Source organism: Mustela nivalis (genome assembly GCF_964662115.1).
Source record: "Mustela nivalis genome assembly, chromosome: 14".
Taxonomy (NCBI): domain Eukaryota; kingdom Metazoa; phylum Chordata; class Mammalia; order Carnivora; family Mustelidae; genus Mustela; species Mustela nivalis.
Genome location: NC_139033.1, coordinates 39,650,356 through 39,671,129, shown reverse-complemented (window position 1 = coordinate 39,671,129; position 20,774 = coordinate 39,650,356). Strand labels below are relative to the sequence as shown.

The 20,774-nt window shown below is 35.2% G+C and overlaps 1 protein-coding gene across 4 annotated transcripts in view; it reads left to right on the top strand.

Annotated features, from left to right (window-relative positions):
- The window catches only part of LOC309848185 (lung adenoma susceptibility protein 2), a 26,156-nt gene extending 5,382 nt beyond the window's left edge, over window positions 1-20,774 (top strand). For 3 of the 4 annotated variants that reach the window (XM_082699423.1, XM_082699420.1, XM_082699421.1), the window contains exons 5-9: window positions 122-272; window positions 3,384-3,486; window positions 8,933-9,064; window positions 11,174-11,244; window positions 17,675-20,774. In XM_082699423.1, coding sequence (XP_082555549.1) covers window positions 122-272; window positions 3,384-3,486; window positions 8,933-9,064; window positions 11,174-11,244; window positions 17,675-17,747 — 530 coding nt within the window. In that variant the 3' untranslated portion in view covers window positions 17,748-20,774. The remainder of the gene's footprint in view (window positions 1-121; window positions 273-3,383; window positions 3,487-8,932; window positions 9,065-11,173; window positions 11,245-17,674) is intronic. The other variant, XM_082699422.1, reaches the window with a different exon arrangement.

Here is a 20,774-nt window from a genome sequence, read left to right as displayed (position 1 = left end):
TAAAAAAGTTTATTATTACAGTTATGTGTATATTCCAAATTAGTCTGAATTATTTGTTGCCTTTGAGAGTTTGCTGTGCTATTTGTTTTTTTCTCTTAAAGAATTTGATCTTTTAAATTAGGTGACAAAATTGAATTGCTTATCCTGAAGGCCAAGAGAAATCTAGAGCATTGTACTAAAGAGTTACCGAAGTCTACAAAAAAGGATGATAGTCCTTGTTCATTAGATAAACTTGAAGCAGAAAGATCATGGGAAAATATTCCTGTTACTTTGTACGTAAGTTACAATGAAAGAACTTCTTAGTTTTCCAAATGAAAAATGTCATGTGAACAGCTTATTTATAAATAAATGGATGATAATTAATAATAATGAATGTTAATTTTATAAAACATTGCTTTGTGTTTTCTTTAAATTGCATTTTTCAGTTGTTACCACAAGATGGTGTAATGTTTCATAACCTTAGGCACATTATATAACTTGTCTTTGTTACATGTTTCTTGTACTGTAAAATAGTGATTTATGTTTAATATGAAGAATCATAGCTAATAAGTTCTTTCTCCTTCTATATTCTCTCCATATGTGGAGTTATGCAGCTATCCACTTGTTTTCATTTACCTTTTACTTTTGCTTAGTTATTTTCCTTAAACAGCGGTATAATTTTTGTATGGTCTGTGGTATAAATTTTTATAGTTTCTAAGATTATTTTCATTTGTATGCTTAACCTTCCTGCATAGCTTCTCAGAGTAATTAAAAGCAGTGTTTACCTAGATACCTATGAGTGTGAGTGTGGAGTAAGAATTGAGCTTAAGTAGGAGAGTTTTTTCCCTAGTAATATTTTTACATCTGAACTCATCAGAAATGCATTCTTGGTAACCCTGTATCCTGCCTTAGGCTCTGAAAATTTATCATCTTCTGTTGTCTAAACTTTCATTCTTTTATAGTCTGTTATAGACAGAGTCTGTTAATTCCTGTATCCATTTTTTATCACTTCTCAGGAACGTCTTGTTTTTTTTTTAATGTGGACACTCAGTATAAATCTGGTTTGGAATCCCAGCTCTGTGACTTCTTTGCTAACATCTTGTATAAGTTATACTTCTGCTTTTAACAAATTACTACTGCTTCGTACAAATTCTCCTTTGTACAAGTTACTTCTACCTTGTATAAGACCTTATATAAATTATTTTTCTATTTGGTGTTACTATGAAAATTCGTTTGATTAGAAAATATATATAAGGTACTTAAGACACTTTTTTTTAAAAGATTTTATTTATTTGTCACGAGACATAGCGAGGGAGGGAACATAAGCTGGGGGAGTGGGAGAAGGAGAAGCAGGCTTCCCGCTGAGCAGGGAGCCTGATACGGGGTACGAACCCAGGACCTTGGGATCATGACCTGAGCAGAAGGCAGATGCCTAACAACTAAGCCACCCAGGCACCCCTGCTTAAGACAATTTCTGACTTATGATAGGCTTTCTTGTAGTTGTTAATAGTGGCGATGATTATCCAGAATATTTTTTTCCATATTTCGCTTCATTTCTCAATTGTTGGTTCAATAGTATCTTTATTTTTTAAAACTTGGATTATTAACTAGCTCACTTAATTCTTAAACTTATTTTCTAATTTCTTACTTTCTCGTGAGGTTGCCTTTATAAAGTACTATAACTGTAGTACTTTGCTTTCACTTGCACTCAAAATAGGTGAGCAAACAGTATCAGAGGTATTTACCAGTAAGATTTTGGAATGTGTGTAGTGCATTATGTAATTAGATAATATAATTTATGCTTGTATGATTATTATTACAATCATTGGTTTGGTCCAGTACTTAATGTATAGATGTTGACTTTTGGAAGATTGAATTCGTATTGTCATGGATATGTTTGTACATAAAATGAATGATGGATTGTGAGGAGAAGGAATAGACCTGACCTCAGTCAAGTGTCATGTTGACAACTTATTGTCAATCTATCATCAAAACAAAAATTGTCTAGGAAGTATTCAAGGATTATACCAGAAGGTAGAACATAACCACAATCAGATAATTACTTTTTCTTTATTTAACATTTTTAAAATGAAAAATTTCAAAAAAATACAAAAGTAGAAGAATAGTGAATCCTTATGTACCCCACACTCATCTTCAGTAATCTGGTAAATGCTTTTTGATGGTAGGATGGATGTGCAAACTCCTTTCCTAAAGGATGGGCAAAAAGATTACTTAGGAGCAAGAAAAGCTCATAGTAAGTTACAAATCAAATGAGCCAATAATGAAGCACTGTTAATCATTAAGAAAAAAATGGAATTGTGACATTTTAAATGTTAGATAAGGATTCTTAGGTATCTGAGCACTTGAGTTAGGAACACTTTTTTCTTTTTTTAAAGATTATTTATTTATTTATTTATTTGTCAGAGAGTAAAAACAATCCCGCACACATGAGCAGGGGGAGCAGGGGAGCGGTGAACAGAGAGAAGCAGGCTACCTGCTGCGCAAGAAGCCCAGTGTGAGACTCCATTCCAGGACCTTGGGATCATGACCTAAGCCAAAGGCAGACATTTAACTGACTGAGCCACCCAAGCATTACTAGAAACATAGTTTATATTGATATATGAATTAAGGGAGAGAATGAGTTTGTTTATTCTCTGTGACTAATAGAATTTGTTTTGGGAAATTTCTGGCTTTTGCTGAGGTTATCCTTTGTTCTACTGTCCCTTGAAACATCAAGAAATAAACATATTTATTGAGTATTTATTACATATTACAGGTACATAGAGTTAATTTATGCAATACTTCTGTAAGATAAGTGGGACTATAAATATAAAACTGAAATTTAGATAAATAAATTTTATGTAATCACATAGTGGGATTGGGATTTGAACTTTGGAATTTTAATTTCAAAATTAGTATTTTTCCCAAAGTAATTTGTCCTCTTTGTAAATGCTAATTCTGGAGGGTAAGTCCTATTTGACATGGAAGAGGATGTACCTGCCATTCCAGTAGAAACTCATGTATTTGTGGGGGGTTTTTACTATCATTGGGTAACTAACTGTGTTTATTTAGGAAAGTGTACTGCTTATTTTGAACCAAACAGCTTTTAGAGTATAGCCTATAGTTGAAGGCTTATTTATTTAAAGACTAATGTTTTTTACTTTCTTTATAGTTTTAACTTAAAGCTTTAAAGGAGAAACAAGGAGATAAGAAGGGTTAGATTTTCATATGAGTTCAGACAGAAGATGAGGGAATTACCAAGCAAAATCAATATGAATCATATCTATAATGGTTGTTTCTTGGTGACTATTTCTGTTTAAATGATAACCATTTAGTTATATGTGAATTTTTATAAATTGGGTACTTAATTAAATTACTATCTTATATCCTTAAATCCTATTTAGCAAATCTCCTGTTCCTGTTAACTCTGATGATAGTCCTCAACAAACTTCAAGGGCAAAGTGTGCTAAAGGGTTCCTTGATGATTTTTTAAATAATGATAATCAGGTAGGTGAAGTTAAATCTTTTTAACTTATTAAAAGTTTTTTTTAATTATTAAAAGAGGATTTATGACTAATATACAAATTTTAATTTCTAAGCTGTTAAAAAACAAAAAAATGATTAAAATTTCCTTTTTCTTTTTTTTCTTTTTTTAAGATTTATATATTTATTTGAGAGAGAGAGACAGAGAGAGAGAGAGCTGGGGGAGAGGCAGAGGGAGAGGGAGAAGCAGACTCCCTGCTGAGCTGCGAGCCTGATGTAAGGCTCCATCCCAGGACTTGGAGATCATGACCTGAGCCAAAGGCAGACGCTTAATCATCTGAGCCACCCAGTCACCCAAATTCCCTTTTAACACAAATGCATAAAACCATCACTCCTAGAATTATTGATAATTTTGTTTTAATATTCTAAAGTAGAGGGACCTGGGACTGAACTCTACAGAGAACTTAAATTATCATGGAGAGCTTAAATTATCATGTTTTGGGGGGGGGGGCAATGTATAAAGCGTATCATTATAGAGTAAGTTATATTTTACCATACAACTGTTAATTATTGAGAGTTCTGTTTCTAAGAAAATATGATAAATCTATCATGATAAAATTTAAAATAGGAAAATTATTGTCCAGTTTTGCAAAATCAGCATATGTGCATCTTGTAAGTAACCCTAAAATAAAGTATAAATGTGTATATGTGCACATAAGAAAGTATATATCATTTGACATAGAAATATAGCCATGGCTGTTAAATATTGAAATCATACTTTTAAAATATGGAAGATTTGAGAGGTTAAGTCCTCAAAAGTTAGCCGAAAAATATACTAAAATGAACTCCTTCTGTGGAATTTACTAGAGAAAGTAGAGGCTGTCATAATATGTTTGACCCTGGAACTTTGTGTAAGATATTACAGCAGATATTGGGTAAGTTAAGCTTAATTATCAAGTATTTATTTGGCAGATATTTGAGTACTAAGCACATTTTTAGGAGCTGTATCCCTAGTAGTGAATAAGAGGAAATCCTTGTGTCTTGGATTTTTTATTTCAATTAGAAAAACTAAACAAAAATATAATATGTGATATATAAGGGAATACTGTAAGTGTTGTGAAGAAAAATTAGTTCGGACAGGAAAATGAGGGTATAATTTTAGCTAGGGTTGTCAGGGATGACCTCTAATGAGGTGATACTTGAGCAAAAATCTAAAATGAGTGAATAAGCCAGATACACATGGGGGAAATATCTTTACATGTAGAGGTAATAGTAAGTGCAGAAACCCCAAGGCAGAATTGCATTTGGCATGTTCAAGGAATATTAGAGTCCAAAAGGGTTGCTCAATCAGAATGAACAAGGGAAGGGATGGTAAGAGGTAAGGTGCGGAGAGGTGATCAGGAACCAGATTATGTAGGGTCTTATAAGTGATGAAATAAAGATTTTATGTTTTATTTCGGTGAGATGAGAAGTCACTGGAGGGTTTTGAGTGGAGGAGTGAAATGATGAGATCTACATTTTAAAATATAAAATGGCTGGGACACCTGGGTGGCTCAGTTGGTTAAGCGGCTGCCTTCGGCTCAGGTCATGATCCCAGCGTCCTGGGATCGAGTTTCACATCGGGCTCCTTGCTCGGCAGGGAGCCTGCTTCTCCCTCTGCCTCTAGCCTGCCAGTCTGTCTGCCTGTGCTTGCGCTCTGTATCTCTCTCTCTAACAAATAAATTTAAAAATATATATATATATATATATGTGTATATATATATATATATTTATATAAAATGGCAGCTGTATGGAGTACAGAGAAGGAGCTTGTAAAGGAGCAGGGAACCCAGTTAGGAAACTTTAGTCTTTCTGGATAGGATTGGCGTAGGGTGGGTGCATTGAAGGAAGTCAGAAATGGGCAGACTTGGAAGTATTTTGAAGGTAGACCTAGTAGGATGAGGATAGAATTCAAAGAATGAATCCAAGGTGTTTAGTCAAGCAGCTAAAAGATTGGGTGGTGGCATTTACTTAGGTAAAGAGCACTGGTAGAGGAACAAATTGGCAGTTCTTTTAAGTTTAAGATGGATGAGTATTAAATACTAACCAACTGGTCCCTTTTCCCCTGCCACTACACACATAATCTCACTGCCAGGTTGTTTTTATTTCATTTTATTTCATGTTTTTATTTCATTTCATTTTCAATTTTAGATGTACAGAAAGTTCTTGTCACCCTTCTTTCAGCTTCCCTAATGTTCTCACATGCCATACTATAATGATCACAAACAAGGAATTAAGATAGGTAGAATTCTATTAACTAAACTACAGACCTTACTCTGATTTCACTAGTTTTTCTACCAGTGTCCTGTTCCAAGGTCCAACATTGTGTTTAGTTGTCTTGTCTCTTTAATCTACTTCAGTCTGTGACAATTCCTCAGTCTGTCCTTGTCTGTCATGCCTTTGACAGTTTTTAAGAGTACTAACTGGTTGGTTATTTTGTAGATAGTTCCTCAATTTGGATTTGTCTGAAGGTTTTTCTCGATTAGAATGAGGTTCTTGTTTTGGCAAGAATGCAACAGAAATTATGCTATGCCCTTTTCAGTACATCATACCAGAGGGTTCACGATACATTGATATCATTGATTTACTGATATGTGTTTTAGTCAGGCTACTGTAATAAATATGGCATAGACCTGGTGGCTTAAACATTTATTTCTCATAGTTCTGGAGGCTGAGAAGTCCAGCATCAAGGTGTCTGGTGAGGTCCTGCTTCCTAGTTTGCAGATGGCCATCTTCCCCGTATGCTCTCCCACAAGCAGAGAACAGGGAGGAAGCAAGCTCTCTTGTGTTTCTTCTTATGAGGGCACTAATCCCATTCATGAGGACTCTACCCTTGTGACCTAATTACCTCACAAAATTCCTTTTTCCGAATACCATTGCATTGGGATTAGGCTTCAACATAAGAATTTTAGGGGGACACACATTCAGTCCACAGCAATGTGTTAATGTAATAATATATGAAATTATGTTAATGCTTGTGATTTTAACCTTGAATACTTGGTGTTTACTGGCCCTCTCTCTAGTAAAATTATAGTTTCTCCTTGTATTTAATAAATATGGGGAGATACTTTGACACTGTGCAAAGAGTCTCAAAACTTCACTCACTAATTTTAGCACCCATTGGTGGATCTTCTTTTCTTTTAATTGAAATTCTTGTAGAATGAAGACCTGTTCCTTTTTTTCCCCATATATTATAATTATTCTAAGTTTTTAATACAATATTGTTATTTTGTTGCTCAAATTGTTCCAGTTTGGGCCATAAGGAGTTCCTGAGTTACTTCAGGTTGGCCCCTGTGTCCTTTGACATGTTCTTATCCTTTTTTTTGAGCACTTCTCTGTGGGGCCATGGTGGTTTTTTTGTTTTTTTTTTTAATTGGAAAATGGCAGTTAGAAACAGATCTGGGCACTAGATGTGCTTATTGCTACTGGGATGTTATTCATTCTAGACTTTTTCAGCAGGCAGTTCTGAAACATGTATGTTTACTAATCCAGGTATGCATATCTGGATTTCTATATCTGTATATTTTATATGTATGTATAAAATCATGCATTCATACTGATACCTCTGACTCCAGTCCAGTTCTACGGGGATTTTAGCCTTTCCTGTTCCTTATTTGTAATTCTTTCCACTGGTGAGAATCCCATCTATTATCCATAATCCCTTAACTATTCATGTATTCTTAGCATACACCTACTTTGACAATTGTTAATCCATATACTTGTAAGAAACAATTTACTAACTAGATCACATTATTTATGTATAGTTCTTTTTATCTTAGCCTTACTATATCCAGTCAAAGTATTGTTTTCCAAAGTTACCTTGGTTAATTATTTTCTTTCCAACCCATTTCATTGTGGTCATGTTGTTCAATTGTAGTACTATTAGGTGGTTCACTTTTATTGTATATATTGAGTTTAAACCACATTGTATTTGGTTTAAATTATTTGGTTATTAGAATATGTGAAACATTACTATAGTTCTGAGAGAGCTATACAAAAAGCTATCTAAGACATTCACTACCAGGTTTTAATGATGATTCTCCGGACAAATTCTTTTTTTTAAATTTATTTATTTGACAGACAGAGATCACAAGTAGGCAGAAAGGCAGGCAGAGAGAGCAGGCCAAGCAGAGAGCTCGATGCGGGGCTCGATCCCAGGACCCTGGGATCATGACCTGAGCCCAAGGCAGAGGCTTTAACCCACTGAGCCACCCAGGCACCCCTCAGGACAAATGCTGTCAGTCATAGCAACATTTATTAAATATTCATTAGTGAATAGTACAGTTCTATAATCTGTTTCATTGTTTTCTTTTTTGGAACTCTGATCACTAGTTTGCATGAAAAACTCACTCCAGAGGCAAGCTTTTGTGACCCTTATGGTTGGCATCAGGCAGCTAGAAATTCTTCTAAGTCAGTGCTAGTTGGAGGTAGTTTAGAGATGATGCTTCAGGTGGTGTCCACAAGAATCAGAATCAGGAGTATAAGACTAATTGGATCCTTTTTTGTTGTTGTTTTTTAAAGATTTATTTTTATTTGAGGAGGAAAGAGATAGAGGTAGGGAAGGTCAGAGGGAGAAGGAAGGATGAGAATCCCAAGCAGACTTCCTGACACAGGGGGCTCAATCCCGTGACCCAGAGATCATGACCTGAGCCAAAACCAAGAGTGTGATGCTCAAGCAACTGCGCAACCAAGGTGCCCCAAGGCTTGTTGGATCTTTAAGCCCCGTTTATTTTCCTTTATTTAAAAAATTTTGGTGAAATATGTATAGCATAATATTGAAGATATATGTAATATGTACTCTGGAAAATATTTGTTTGGTAAGAAGACTTTAAAAAAGAAGTTTAAAGATATCCCTTATAGATTCTCTTAAAAGAATCCTGACCTGTAGTGCTGTTGCCCTCCTTGGATACATAAAATCAGTGATAATTGAGATATGAGTGTTTTTTAGGTAGTGAGGAATGTGTGGTCAATGAATAGGTGATAAACTAGCATTCTTTGTGTGAAAACATAAATTGTTTATAGAATGCTGTATTTGAAATTCTAGTCCTCATTCCGCTGATAACTACCTTCATTTACATACCCAAAAAGCATGTTGACCTACCTGAGCTCTGAAGATCTTTCATTTCTAAAAAGCTATGATTTTAAATGTATGAATGAATGCATTGCAAATTTGAAGGTGTACTGTTTCTTTGAAAAGAGCAGAGACTAGAAAGAATACTGCCAAACTTTAATAATGGTTGTCTGTAAGTAACTCATCTGGGGACTGGGTAAGGGGAGGTGTTGAGTTATAATTTTGATTTTTTCAAAATACGTTATTGACTTTTATTGTTTGGTTTTTTTGCACTAATTTTATATTGGGGGAAAATAATACAAAATATGACTTTTTCCTCCCTGAATTGCTTGGTTCATCATTCATCTATTTTAATCTCAGAGCTGTACCCTTTCTGGAGGGAAACATCATGGTCCTGTTGAAGCCCTGAAACAAATGTTATTTAATCTTCAAGCAGTACAGGAAAGTTTTAATCGGAATAAAACAGCAGAACTGGAAGAGGAGATTAAGCAAGTAAGTACAAACTTGATTTATGAATTGAGACCTGTGAATGTGAATTGAGATCTATGAAGATATGATTTGGTCTAGATCTTTTTCAGCTTGACCACTATAGTTTTATGTTAATAAACATGCCACAAAACACATGTTGTAGAGTTGTGCTATTATTTTTTTCAGAAATTAACTCACTCAAATTAATACTAATAGATTTCTGTAGTTGTGTGTAACCCTAAATGGATTGTTATGTTTAGTTCATGATTGGTTAGAAATACAGCATCTTATTTAGATCTAACAATGTTACAACTGTAGTATGGGAGAATTACAGGAGTTGTTTTTTAACGTCCTACAAAATTATTTGTATAATCCAACTCTTTGTATTTATATTTGGGGAGGCCTAGAAAACCTTTTCAACTTATACTTCTCCACATAACTTTTGTTTTCTGAAATTTTGTTTTGTTACCATGAGTTTGGCTTTTCTTATAGTTGATATAAAATTTTATCATTTAAAACCATTGGGTTTTTGTGTATTTTCTAGGAACTTAGAAATTTTTGTGCTTTGGACTGCTCTTCCCTAGGGATTGAATTTTCTTCACAGTAGTACAGTGTTTACAGAGGGTTTATATTCTCCCAAATCTGATTGTGAATTCTAATTCTACCACTTAACTAGCAAGTGCAGTATTTGTACAAATCACTTAACCTTTTTAGTTTCTGCTTCCTCTTCTGTAAAATGAAGTTGAGAAGATAAATTGAGATAAACTATGTGAAGTACTTATTATGTAGTACTTAGAACCGGATTAAAAAATAGCTTAATAAATATAAGTATATTAATAAGTATACTTAATAAATATTTTTATTGTCACTGTTTTGTTATTCTTATTCATTAGAGCTTTATGAAATTCAGTTTTTTTTTTTAATACTTTATTTATTTGACAGATGGAGATCACAAGTAGGCAGAGAAACAGGCAGAGAGAGAGGAGGAAGCAGGCTCCCCACTGAGCAGAGAGCCCGATGCAGGGCTCGATCCCAGGACTCTGGGACCATGACCTGAGCCGAAGGCAGGGGCCCCAACCCACTGAGCCACCCAGGCACCCCTGAAATTCAGTTTTAATTACAAATTAATGGATCACCTCTTGGAAACTGTCACACCCTGAATTGTATTAACTTAATTTTTGTCTATACATTTGAATGATTAACAAATAGAGTGTATTCCATCCTTTTTTAGACATCATTGAGATGTAACCTTGTTCTTACAGTTATAATTTCAAGTCAAGGTTTTATTTTTATTGGACATACATTTAGAAGCATACTTGAAAGATGAATCTTAAATAGTAGTTACTTTTTAGAATCAAGAGCAAATATTTATTGATTTTTTTAAACATTTTATTTAGGGGGGGCGCCTGGGTGGCTCAGTCGTTAGGCATCTGCCTTTGGCTCCAGTCATGAGCCAAGGACCCTGGGATCCATCCCCACATTGGGCTCCCTGCTCGGCAGGAAGCCTGCTTTCCCTCTCCCACTTCCCCTGCTTCTGTTCCTCTCTCTGTGTCTCTCTGTCAAATAAATAAAATCTCTTAAAAATTTTTTATTTAGGGGCACCTGGGTGGCTCAGTCATTAAGCATCTGCCTTCAGCTCAGGTCATGATCCCGGGTTCCTGGGATTGAGCCCCACATTGGGCTCCCTGCTCAGCGGGAAGCCTGCTTCTCCCTCTCTCACTCCCCTTGCTTCCCCCTCTCTCACTGTCCCTCTCTCTAAAATAAATAAAATCTTTAAAAATAAATAAAAGGTTTTATTTATTTATTAAAAAGACCACAAGCAGGGAATGGGGAGAGTGAGGAGAGGGAGAAGCAAGCTCCCCACTGAGCAGGGAACCCAACATGGGAGTTGATCTCAGGACCCTGGCATCATGACCTGAGCCAGAGGTGAATGCTTAACCAACTGAGCCACCCAGGCATCCCTAGAATAAAGAGAAAATAGGTAATGCTTCATTGAAAATTACTTCCTAGAATTATTTCCTTGGAAATACGGACAAGATTTTTTATTGTTCTTTTTATTCACATATTAAATGGTACTTAAGTTTATAGTTACATAATATTTTCAATATCTTGTTATATTTGGTGTTTTTATAGGTTTCGGAAGATAATTTCTCTAAATTACAGTTGAAAGAAAGTATGCTTCCTATTACTAGGTCACTTCAAAAGTAAGTTTTCTCTACTACTTTCTGAATATATTATGGATACATACCGGTTTTATCCATTTCTTTGCAATCAGAAGATGATAGGAGGAATTAAATACCCATAGTCCTTGGGTATAGTGTTCCTATCTAGTAAGAATCAGTGAATAATGAAACTAACATTTATTGAACACTTACCAAGTGTCAGTGTCAGTGCTTTTGAATGTAATTCATGTGATCTTTACAACCCTATGATGTTAAGTACTATCATTATTTTCATAATTCAGATCAGGTAATAAAGATCAAGTAATAAAGTAACTATCCAAGGTCACATAGCTAGTAAGAGGTAGCAATGGGATTCAAAACAAATAGTTTGATTCTATAGCATGTGTTCCTAACACTCCTTTTATTAATGATAGTGGTACATTATCCATTTAGGCTAGTGCAGGGTCTCAACTGATTATTTAGGATAAAGACCTCATTGTGCTTTAAAATTTAAACTTCGTGGATGACCTCAGGCTTTCCAAGTCTCTTAAAAGCATTTATTTATTTATTTAAACACTTTTTTAAAGGATTTTATTTATTTATTTGAGAGAGAGAGAGCAAACATAAGAGAGCACAAGCAGGGGGCAGGGACAGAGGGAGAGGGAGAAACAGACTCCCCACTAAGCAGGGAGCCTCCATCCCAGGATCCTGGGGTCATAACCTGAGCCAAAGGCAGCCTCTTAACCTTAACTGCTTAACTGACAGAGCCACCCAGGCGACCCTCTTAAAAGCATTTATATTGAATTCGTGTCACAGACTTAAATGTGTTTTCTGAGTTAAAGTACATAGCCTAGAAGATGTTTTTCTTGGTGAAGATGAACACTGGGCCATAAGTAATTAAATTACCATAAAAATTGGTATTAATTGTAGATACTTTCACTATTAGCTAAAATAATTTTTTTTTTAAGATTTTATTTATTTGTTTGACACAGAGAGATAGAGAACACAAGCAGGGGAAGTGAGAGAGGGAAAGCAGGTTTCCCATTGAGCAGGGAGCCCCATGCGAGGCTCCACCCCAGGACCCTGGGATCTTGACCTGAGCTGAAGACAGAGGCTTAATGACTGAGCCACACAGGCACCCCAGAATTTTTTTTTAAGATTTTATTTATTTATTTGACACAGAGAGAGAGAGAGAGAGATCACAAGTAGGCAGAGAAAGAGGGGGAAGCAGGCTCTTCACTGAGCAGAGTGCCCAATGTGGAGCTCGATCTCAGGACTCTGAGATCAGGACCTGAGCTGAAGGCAGAGGCTTAACCCTCTGAGCTACTCAGGCAACCCTCCCCTCCAGAATTTTTTTTAATAGTATAGTAACTTTTGGGGCACCTGGGTGGCTCAGTGGGTTACAGCCTCTGCCTTCAGCTCAGGTCATGATCACAGGATCCTGGGATCCTTCTCTGCTCAGCAGGGAACCTGCTTCTGCCTCTCTCTCTCTGCCTGCCTCTCTGCCTACTTGTGATCTTTGTCTGTCAAATAAATAAATAAAATCATTTAAAAAAATAGTAACTTTTTTCTAGCTTACACAACCAATAATCTTACCTATATGTAGAATGCCATTTTCAGAGCGTAAGATTCATATTTTGTTTAGCTATTGATTCTGGTGGATAAGCTGGGGCAATCTTAATTTGGTTTTTACTTACATTTCAAAGGTATTATCTGTAAGACATTTGTACTGTTATGAAGTCAGTTTAAACTTTTAAAAGTTATATTAGTACATGTTTTTGTTATTTTTAATCTGTAAATTTGAGGACAATTTGAAATTCAAATATTTCTGGTTAGGTTTATAGTCATCTTTTCGTAATTCAAAATAAACAGACTCAGCTTCTTCAGAAGTTGCAGATTGTACCTTGGGTGCTTTAATGACCTCTCCCAAGAAGGAAAGTCTAAATAGGTCTTTCTCCACCCCTCAAGTAATAGTTTTTGTTTTTAACAGTTTGATAGCTAACCAGTTTTAAAATGTCTTTCATTAGCCTTATGAAATGTCAAGCTCTCTAGTATGGGTTCTGTTTACTCTGTTGGACACTCAGTTTTCTTATGTTCTTCCATTAGAAATAACTGCTCTCTAGGAAGACTGATTGGACTTGAAGTATAAATGATTGAGTAGCTTAAAATGGTTTGTTTTTTTCCCAGAGAGATTTTGCTTTTAGTAAGAATATAAACTGTAATTGTTTTGTATCCTTATAATTCTTAGCTTTGTCCTATGCAATTACATATTAGGAACTCATATTATTAGCTAAAACCTTATTAACTGTTATTTATTAAATAAAATTTATTAACTAAAACCTCAATAAGAGAAGCTTGTCATCTTAGCAAATGAAAAACTTGTGGTTTTTGAGTAGGGGCCTTTTCTAGAATCTTATATGTCATGTAAGCCACCAGCTGCTCTACCCAGGTTGGCTGTGAAGAATGAGCAATAGCATATTGCTTATATGCTATAAAGGATTGTAAAATCATCAATCATCCAAAAATAATTTGTATTGGCTTTGGAATATATTGTTTTATATATAATTTAGAAAAGAATGTGTAACGTTTTATAGTTCTCAATACTAAGGGCCATGCTCTGAAGACTTAATGATAGCTAGAAAGTTGTCCTGTTTCTCAGTTCTCTTCTCTTGCTCGATTTTCTAGTCTTCATTATATGCTAGAAATAGAATTATCTCTCAGATTTGCAAAACATTATCCTAGAGTAAAGATTTCTCTCTTAATCTAATGTACTCTACTAAAACCTAGGACTTGTCGGCAGTTTGTTCAGTTGTTGCTGGACACTAGGCTGAATATAGGCCAGTAAACAGTACTTAAGAGCAGCCAATATAGCAGTACTAATAGGAAACCTCATGCAAGATATCAGTGAGTAAGTTGAAATATAGTTAAATTGCCTTCATATAATCAGTCCATTACTGGATTTCGGTGGGTTGATTTCTGTTTATTCTAATGCTCATTGATAGATACTTTCTCACTATAAGACATGAGTTTTATTTCAACTTCTAAGATGAATGACTATTCAATGTTGTATGTAACATGACTCTTAAATTGATATTTTCCCCCATTAACTACCTTTTTCACTTTTTTAGAGAAGAAACTCAAGAATAACTTCCTTCTATAATTTTATTCTGCACTTGTCCCTACACATAATAGCAAATCACTTCTGATAGCCTGTTGTCTAAGTAGATTGATTGCCTTATTCTTAGCAAAGTAGATAGAGGTTAAACCAAAGGAACTGCTGACTGATTGTGTAGGGGGACTGAAGGTTTCACATTTCTACATAGCTTTTTTTTTTTTTTTCATTCCCATCATACTACACTCTTCCCTTTCCTTCCCATTGTTCTTCTTTCTCCCTAACATTGTTTTGTAAAGACATACATAATGTATTTAAATAAGATATTTAAAATATAGATAAGTTAAATTTCATTTTGTAAAAACCTATTAGTTTGAGGGCCTTTTACATCACTTGAATAAAAGTGTTAAACCATGCTGTGGTTTTTTATTTACCTTTCACATGTTGATCAGCAAACAGAGTAAGGGAATATTGGAAAGCATCAATCTCAGGGTCACCAGGAAGACTTCACTCTTCAATGGATGAACAACAAGGCTCAGAGTTGTCTAATAGTTGGCCAGTTATGTCATAAAAACTTTCAGACTATAGGGAGAAAGACTTAGAATATATATGCTTTAGCAATGGGGTTAATAATCAATGTAATTTTATAACTATTATATATGACTATTGTAATTTTTAAGTAGTGGTAAATCTAAAAGGTATTTTGAGATACCTGTAGTGACTACATGTGATAAAAAATACCTCTGGTTTCTGTGACATGAGGTCACAGATTTTGGTATATTGCTTACATTCATAATGGAAGGAAATGCTAATTTACAGATAGCATTTAGTGAAAATAAAAATGAGGATTCCCCCCCATCCAATTTCATAAACCCTCTAAATCCAAGGGGTCTGTGGCCCTCAGAGTTGTAAACAGTAAGGTAAGACTCTAGCTGCTTACACCTCCCTCCCTCTCACTTTTCTTTCCTTCCTTTTTTTTATGATTTTATTTTTAAGCAATCTCTACACCCAGTGTGGGGATTGAACTCATGGCCCTGAGATCAAGAGTCACACTCCACTGACTGAGCCAACTTGGTGCCCCTTCTTCTTTTTTTTTTTTTTTTTTTTTTTAATTTTATTTATTTATTTGAAAGACGGAGATCACAAGTAGGCAGAGAGGCAGGCAGAGAGAGAGAGAGAGGGAAGCAGGCTTCCTGCGGAGCAGGGAGCCCGATGCGGGGCTCGATCCCAGGACCCTGAGACCATGACCCGAGCCAAAGGCAGCAGCCCAAACCACTGAGCCACCCAGGCGCCCCTTCTTTTTTCTTTTTAAGATTTTATTTATTTATTTGACAGAGATCACAAATAGGCAGAGAGGCAGGCGGGGGGGGGGGGGGGTAGCAGGCTCCCTGCTGAGCAGAGAACCCGATGCAGGGCTCCATCCCAGGACCCTGAGATGACCCAAGCTAAAGGCAAAGGCTTTAACCCACTGAGCCACCCAGGCGCCCCTTCCCTTCTTCTTTTGAATCATAGGTTGCTAAATGATATGCCTGAAAAGAAAAAGATAAATCTAAGTCCAAAGCATATTCATGCATTATCTTCTTTCTGATAAATGTATGTCTCAAGGAAGAAAATAATTTTTGATAAAGAGATACTACTATAGGCTGTAGAAATGATAGAGTCTAATTAATTTTACCTCTGACTGCATAGTAACTTTGGGTAATTTGTTGTCATTTAGTTAATGAAGATGAGAATCTCAAAACTTAACTGAAGTTAAGGGTGGCAAAATCCAGATTTTTTAAAAAGATTTTATTTATTTATTTGACAGATAGAGATCACAGGCAGAGAGGCAAGCAGAGAAAGAGGGGGAAGCAGGCTCCCTGCTGAGCAGAGAGCCCGATCCGAGACTCAATCCCAGGACCCTGAGCTCAGGACCTGAACCAAAGGCAGAGGCTTAACCCACTCAGCCACCCAGATGCCCCCAAATTGAGATTCTTGTTACATTTGAGTAAAGTTGTCCAAGAAGTAGAGTGCAGGGAAATATATATAATGCAGTAATTAGCAGTATTTTATTTAATACACATTTACGAAACCTGTGTTAGAGACCATAAAAATAGGGTTTTGTAGTCATCACCTTTTAACTCAATTTAGAAATTACTAACAGTTGTTACATTACGTATTTTTGTTGGTCTCTTATTTGTCAGAGACCTGAAAAATGGTTAACTGACATTTTCTGGATGGTCTTTAGGGATCTGAATGAATAATAGGGGAGAGGAAAAAAAGAATATTTTTTGAGCAAGACTGGAAAATTATGGGCCCCTCTTTTCTTGGTTTTATTTGATAGATTATTAAGTTTTCTCCACTGAGACTTGACCTATAATCTTAGCTTTATTTTATTTTTATTTTTACTTTTTTTTTTTTTAAATATTTTATTTATTTATTTGACAGAGAGAAATCACAAGTAGATGGAGAGGCAGGCAGAGAGAGAGAGAGGGAAGCAGACTCCCTGCTGAGCAGAGAGCCCGATGCGGGCCTGGATCCCAGGACCCTGAGATCATGACCTGAGCCGAAGGCAGTGGCTTAACCCACTGAGCCACCCAGGTGTCCTATTTTTACTTTTTAAGATTTTATTTATTTGACAGAGAAAGATACAATGAGAGAGGGAACACAAGCAGGGGGAGCTGGAAGGGAGAAGCAGACTACCCACTGAGCAGGGAACCTGATGTGGGGCTCGATCCCAGGACCCTGGGATCATGATATGAGCAGAAAGAAGGCAGACGCTTAACAACTGAGCCACCCATGCACCCCCTTAGCTTTATTTTAGAGGGAAAAAACCCAGGTTGTTGGTATTATACCATGAAATTTTCATTTGTTTCCCTTTATGCTCATTAAAAATGAGTTTTCCTCAACTGTAATTGATCATTCAGTGCTATTTTTTAAATTTTAGCTCTCCTGAATATACGTCTTAATGAATGTACTTTCTTTCTTAAATGATACAAACAGTATTCCAAAAGAAAAGGTATAATTTCACAAAGCTGTTGTAAAAATGACATGAACAAAATGTTAAGTGTTATGCAAACAAAACCTATTATTATTAAACTTCTTGGCAAACTTTCAAAAAAAAAAACCCTTGAATGTCAAAAACATTATTTTTTAAAGTAAATGTTTATAAAATTTAAATGAATTATTTTAGCCCTCAGTTATTCAGATCTCAAGGTTTTATAAAGAAAAGTTCTAAATGTTTGATACTTATTCTATAAATTCATTTTTCATACTAATTTTGAAGTTAATAAACAATGTAATCCACCATTAGTTGCTGTCTGCATTGTCTCTTCAGTCTTTAATATTGGTTTATAATGTGTTTTATACTTTTTAATGAAGGGCTTTGCACCATTTATCTCGCCTGAGAGACCTGGTTGATGATACCAGTGGGAAACAGTCACCGAAAATGTGAAGAGGAAAATAAAACGGTCCAACAAATAGTCATCACAGAGCAAAGATGTATTGTTTTTCCTGTTGCTTAAACTGACAAAGAAATTATAAGCCATGCATTATTCTGTGATTGGTTCAAGTATTATATATTCTTTAAAAAACAAACTTGAAAACGTGTGTAGGTTTTGTGACCTATCCTCATTTTATGTCAAGATACCAGAATGTGAACTGAGAGGACCCACACTGTGTCCTACAGTCTGACTTTGGTCTTCAGGCCAGCAAATGTCCAATATTCAAAGATGGATGTTGTCTGCTATTGAAGCTTATGTGAACTTAATCTTCTTGAGCATCTGCATCATTTTATCTTCTGGTTCTGGATTATTAGGAAACTCTTCCTGGTTTCTATACAGAATCTCTTTAAGTAGACTTTTTGATACAAGTAGCATCTACTTTTAAGTTGGCTAAAGGAATATCAAAATTGTTATGGTGTAACTTCTCCATATATGTTACCTTTAATTTTTATAAATATTTTAAGGTATGTGGTACATGCAAATAACAGTTTAATAATGGGATGATACAGTGCAAAAGGAATGTTTTATGTTGTGAAATCCAAAAGAAAAACTCATTTAACTAATGCATTGATTTTGATTCTGTGTAAGATAATCTTTTTTTTTTCTTTTTTTTGTGTGTGTGTAAGATAATCTTGATATCACGTAAGAGTTTACAAAATATCTTTTGGGAGTACATTTGAAAATTTAATATTTTGATATTCTCAGATTTTAGTTTTGGGGTTAGCTCAAACTAGTAAAAATTCTAAGATCAGTGACCAATTGCTTTATGCAGTTTGTTAAGTAAACTTAAAATGAATGTGGAAAATCCAGAAGCAGCTCTGTATTATAAGGCTATTTTGTAAGAGCTAAACATGGTTTAAAGCAACCTATAAAATTTGTCTTTAGCTGGAACTCAACAGAGCTCTATAGTTTCGCATTTTCTAACCAACTAAACTAATAAGCAAGAAAACACCTTTACTAACAAAACTAGGAATTAAATCATAAAGCATATTTTAAAAGCCTGATGAAATGAAAGAATGAGTGTCTGTATACAAACAGTACAAATTAACACTGCCCAAATTGTAGTATCTAGCAAAGATACAATAATAAACCTTGTTTTTTTGTTTTTTGTTTTTTGACCAGTGAGTCAGAGTTACCACCATGCAATTGTTTTTGCCCAGTTTGAGACTCACTGGCCGTTAAGTTTGTTTGTTTACTCTGGAGGTATTTCTGCTACCAACATTCTATTTTCTGATTATTGCCTCAAAACATACAGTTTGCATGTAATCAAATAAGATGTTACTTTGACAATGAAAGTATGGTGGCTGTTAAAAATGCAGATTTTAAGTAGGTGAACGCTAGGTGGGTCTGGGTTGATCATGTTCCAGGCTTAGACAAATCCACTGTGACACAAATTCTATAGAAAGCAGAGAAGATGAATGCATCATAATAAACGTCTAATTGCATAGATGTTTATTAGTATGCTTAAAAAGCATTTGCAAAGGGATTATGCTATAATACTGAACAGCACTGATTTGGTTAGTACTGTCATTTGCGAGAAGATATCTCCAGTTGTAAATAAGATAAGCCTTCTAAATTTTTATATTACACCTAATATTTTAAGAAACTTGATTGTAGTTACTAAAGGAGTATTTTTCCTTTTGTGTTAAATATGGAAGCTTAGTCATTTACCTAAAAAGGGAATTTAAAATGATTGATTCCAACTTTTTAAAAAAAGAAATGTATAGGAGAGTCAACTGAGAAAAATCTAAATGATAAATGGTCATGAAATTCTCCAAAGAATTGATTTAATTACATGTGAAATATTTTAGTATTCTTTATTTTGAGTTTCCCAGGAGTAAAAGGGTGACAACAGTATTTAGATTGCTGAGCTGAAAATTAAAAGCAGACTATGGAACAATTAAAGGTTTTTAAAATTGCCGTGAGAATATAAATTTTTTATCAACCCCTTTTAGGTATATTTCAAAGTGTTAGGTAGAAAAGGAATTTTTAGTTGAGTATGAAAAAAAATTTGACAAACCTAATTCCAAAATTCCTTTGAGATCAAAGGGTAAAGGTGTGATGAGTATATAAAGACTCAAAACTCAGTTGTGTGTTCTTTATTATCAGTAGGAACTTTACTTTCAGTATTTCTGGGTTAGCACATTTCAGCTTCATAGAGAGTTCTTACAAAATCGAGGAGCACTTTTTTGAGTTTGTTTGGGTTATATGTCTGCCTAGTTTTGTTATTTCTTTTTTGTGGTTTAAGATTTTATTTATTTATTTGACAGAGAGAAATCACAAGTAGGCAGAGACGCAGAGAGAGAGAAGGGGGGAAGCAGGCTCCCCACGGAGCAGAGAGCCCAACATGGGACTTGATCCCAGGACCCTGAGATCATGACCCGAGCCGAAGGCAGAGGCTAAACCCACTGAGCCACCCAGGTGCCCCTAGTTTTGTTATTTCTTGTTGAAATTTATAAATGTGGGGTGTTTTTTTGGTGTTATATTTAATGTTTAAGATAACATTTTATTAAATTATATACAGTTTTACCAAAATTTTTTTTTAAGATTTTTATTTATTTATTTGATAGACAGAGAGAGATCACAAGTAGGCAGAGAGGCAGGCAGAGAGAGGGGGGAAGCAGGCTCCCCGCTGAGCAGAGAGCCCGATGTTGGGCTCGATCCCAGGATCCCGAGATCATGACCTGAGCTGAAGGCAGAGGCTTAAACCACTGAGCCACCCAGGCGCCCCCCAAAATATTTTTTAAAGATAAATAAATCATGACATGATCCCCCCCCACCCCCATGTTTTGAATGCATGGAATCACTCATGGATTTGAACTTTTGTTTCATCTTTCCTTTTCCGATGTTAACTGTCTCAAAACCCATTTGGTGGATGTATTATGGAGCTGTATGGAGATGTACTATGGACAAGTGAACTTGCCAAAAGGCAAGTATTGTGATAAGAGACAAAAGAAGCAAAAGGCAAAAAACAAAAA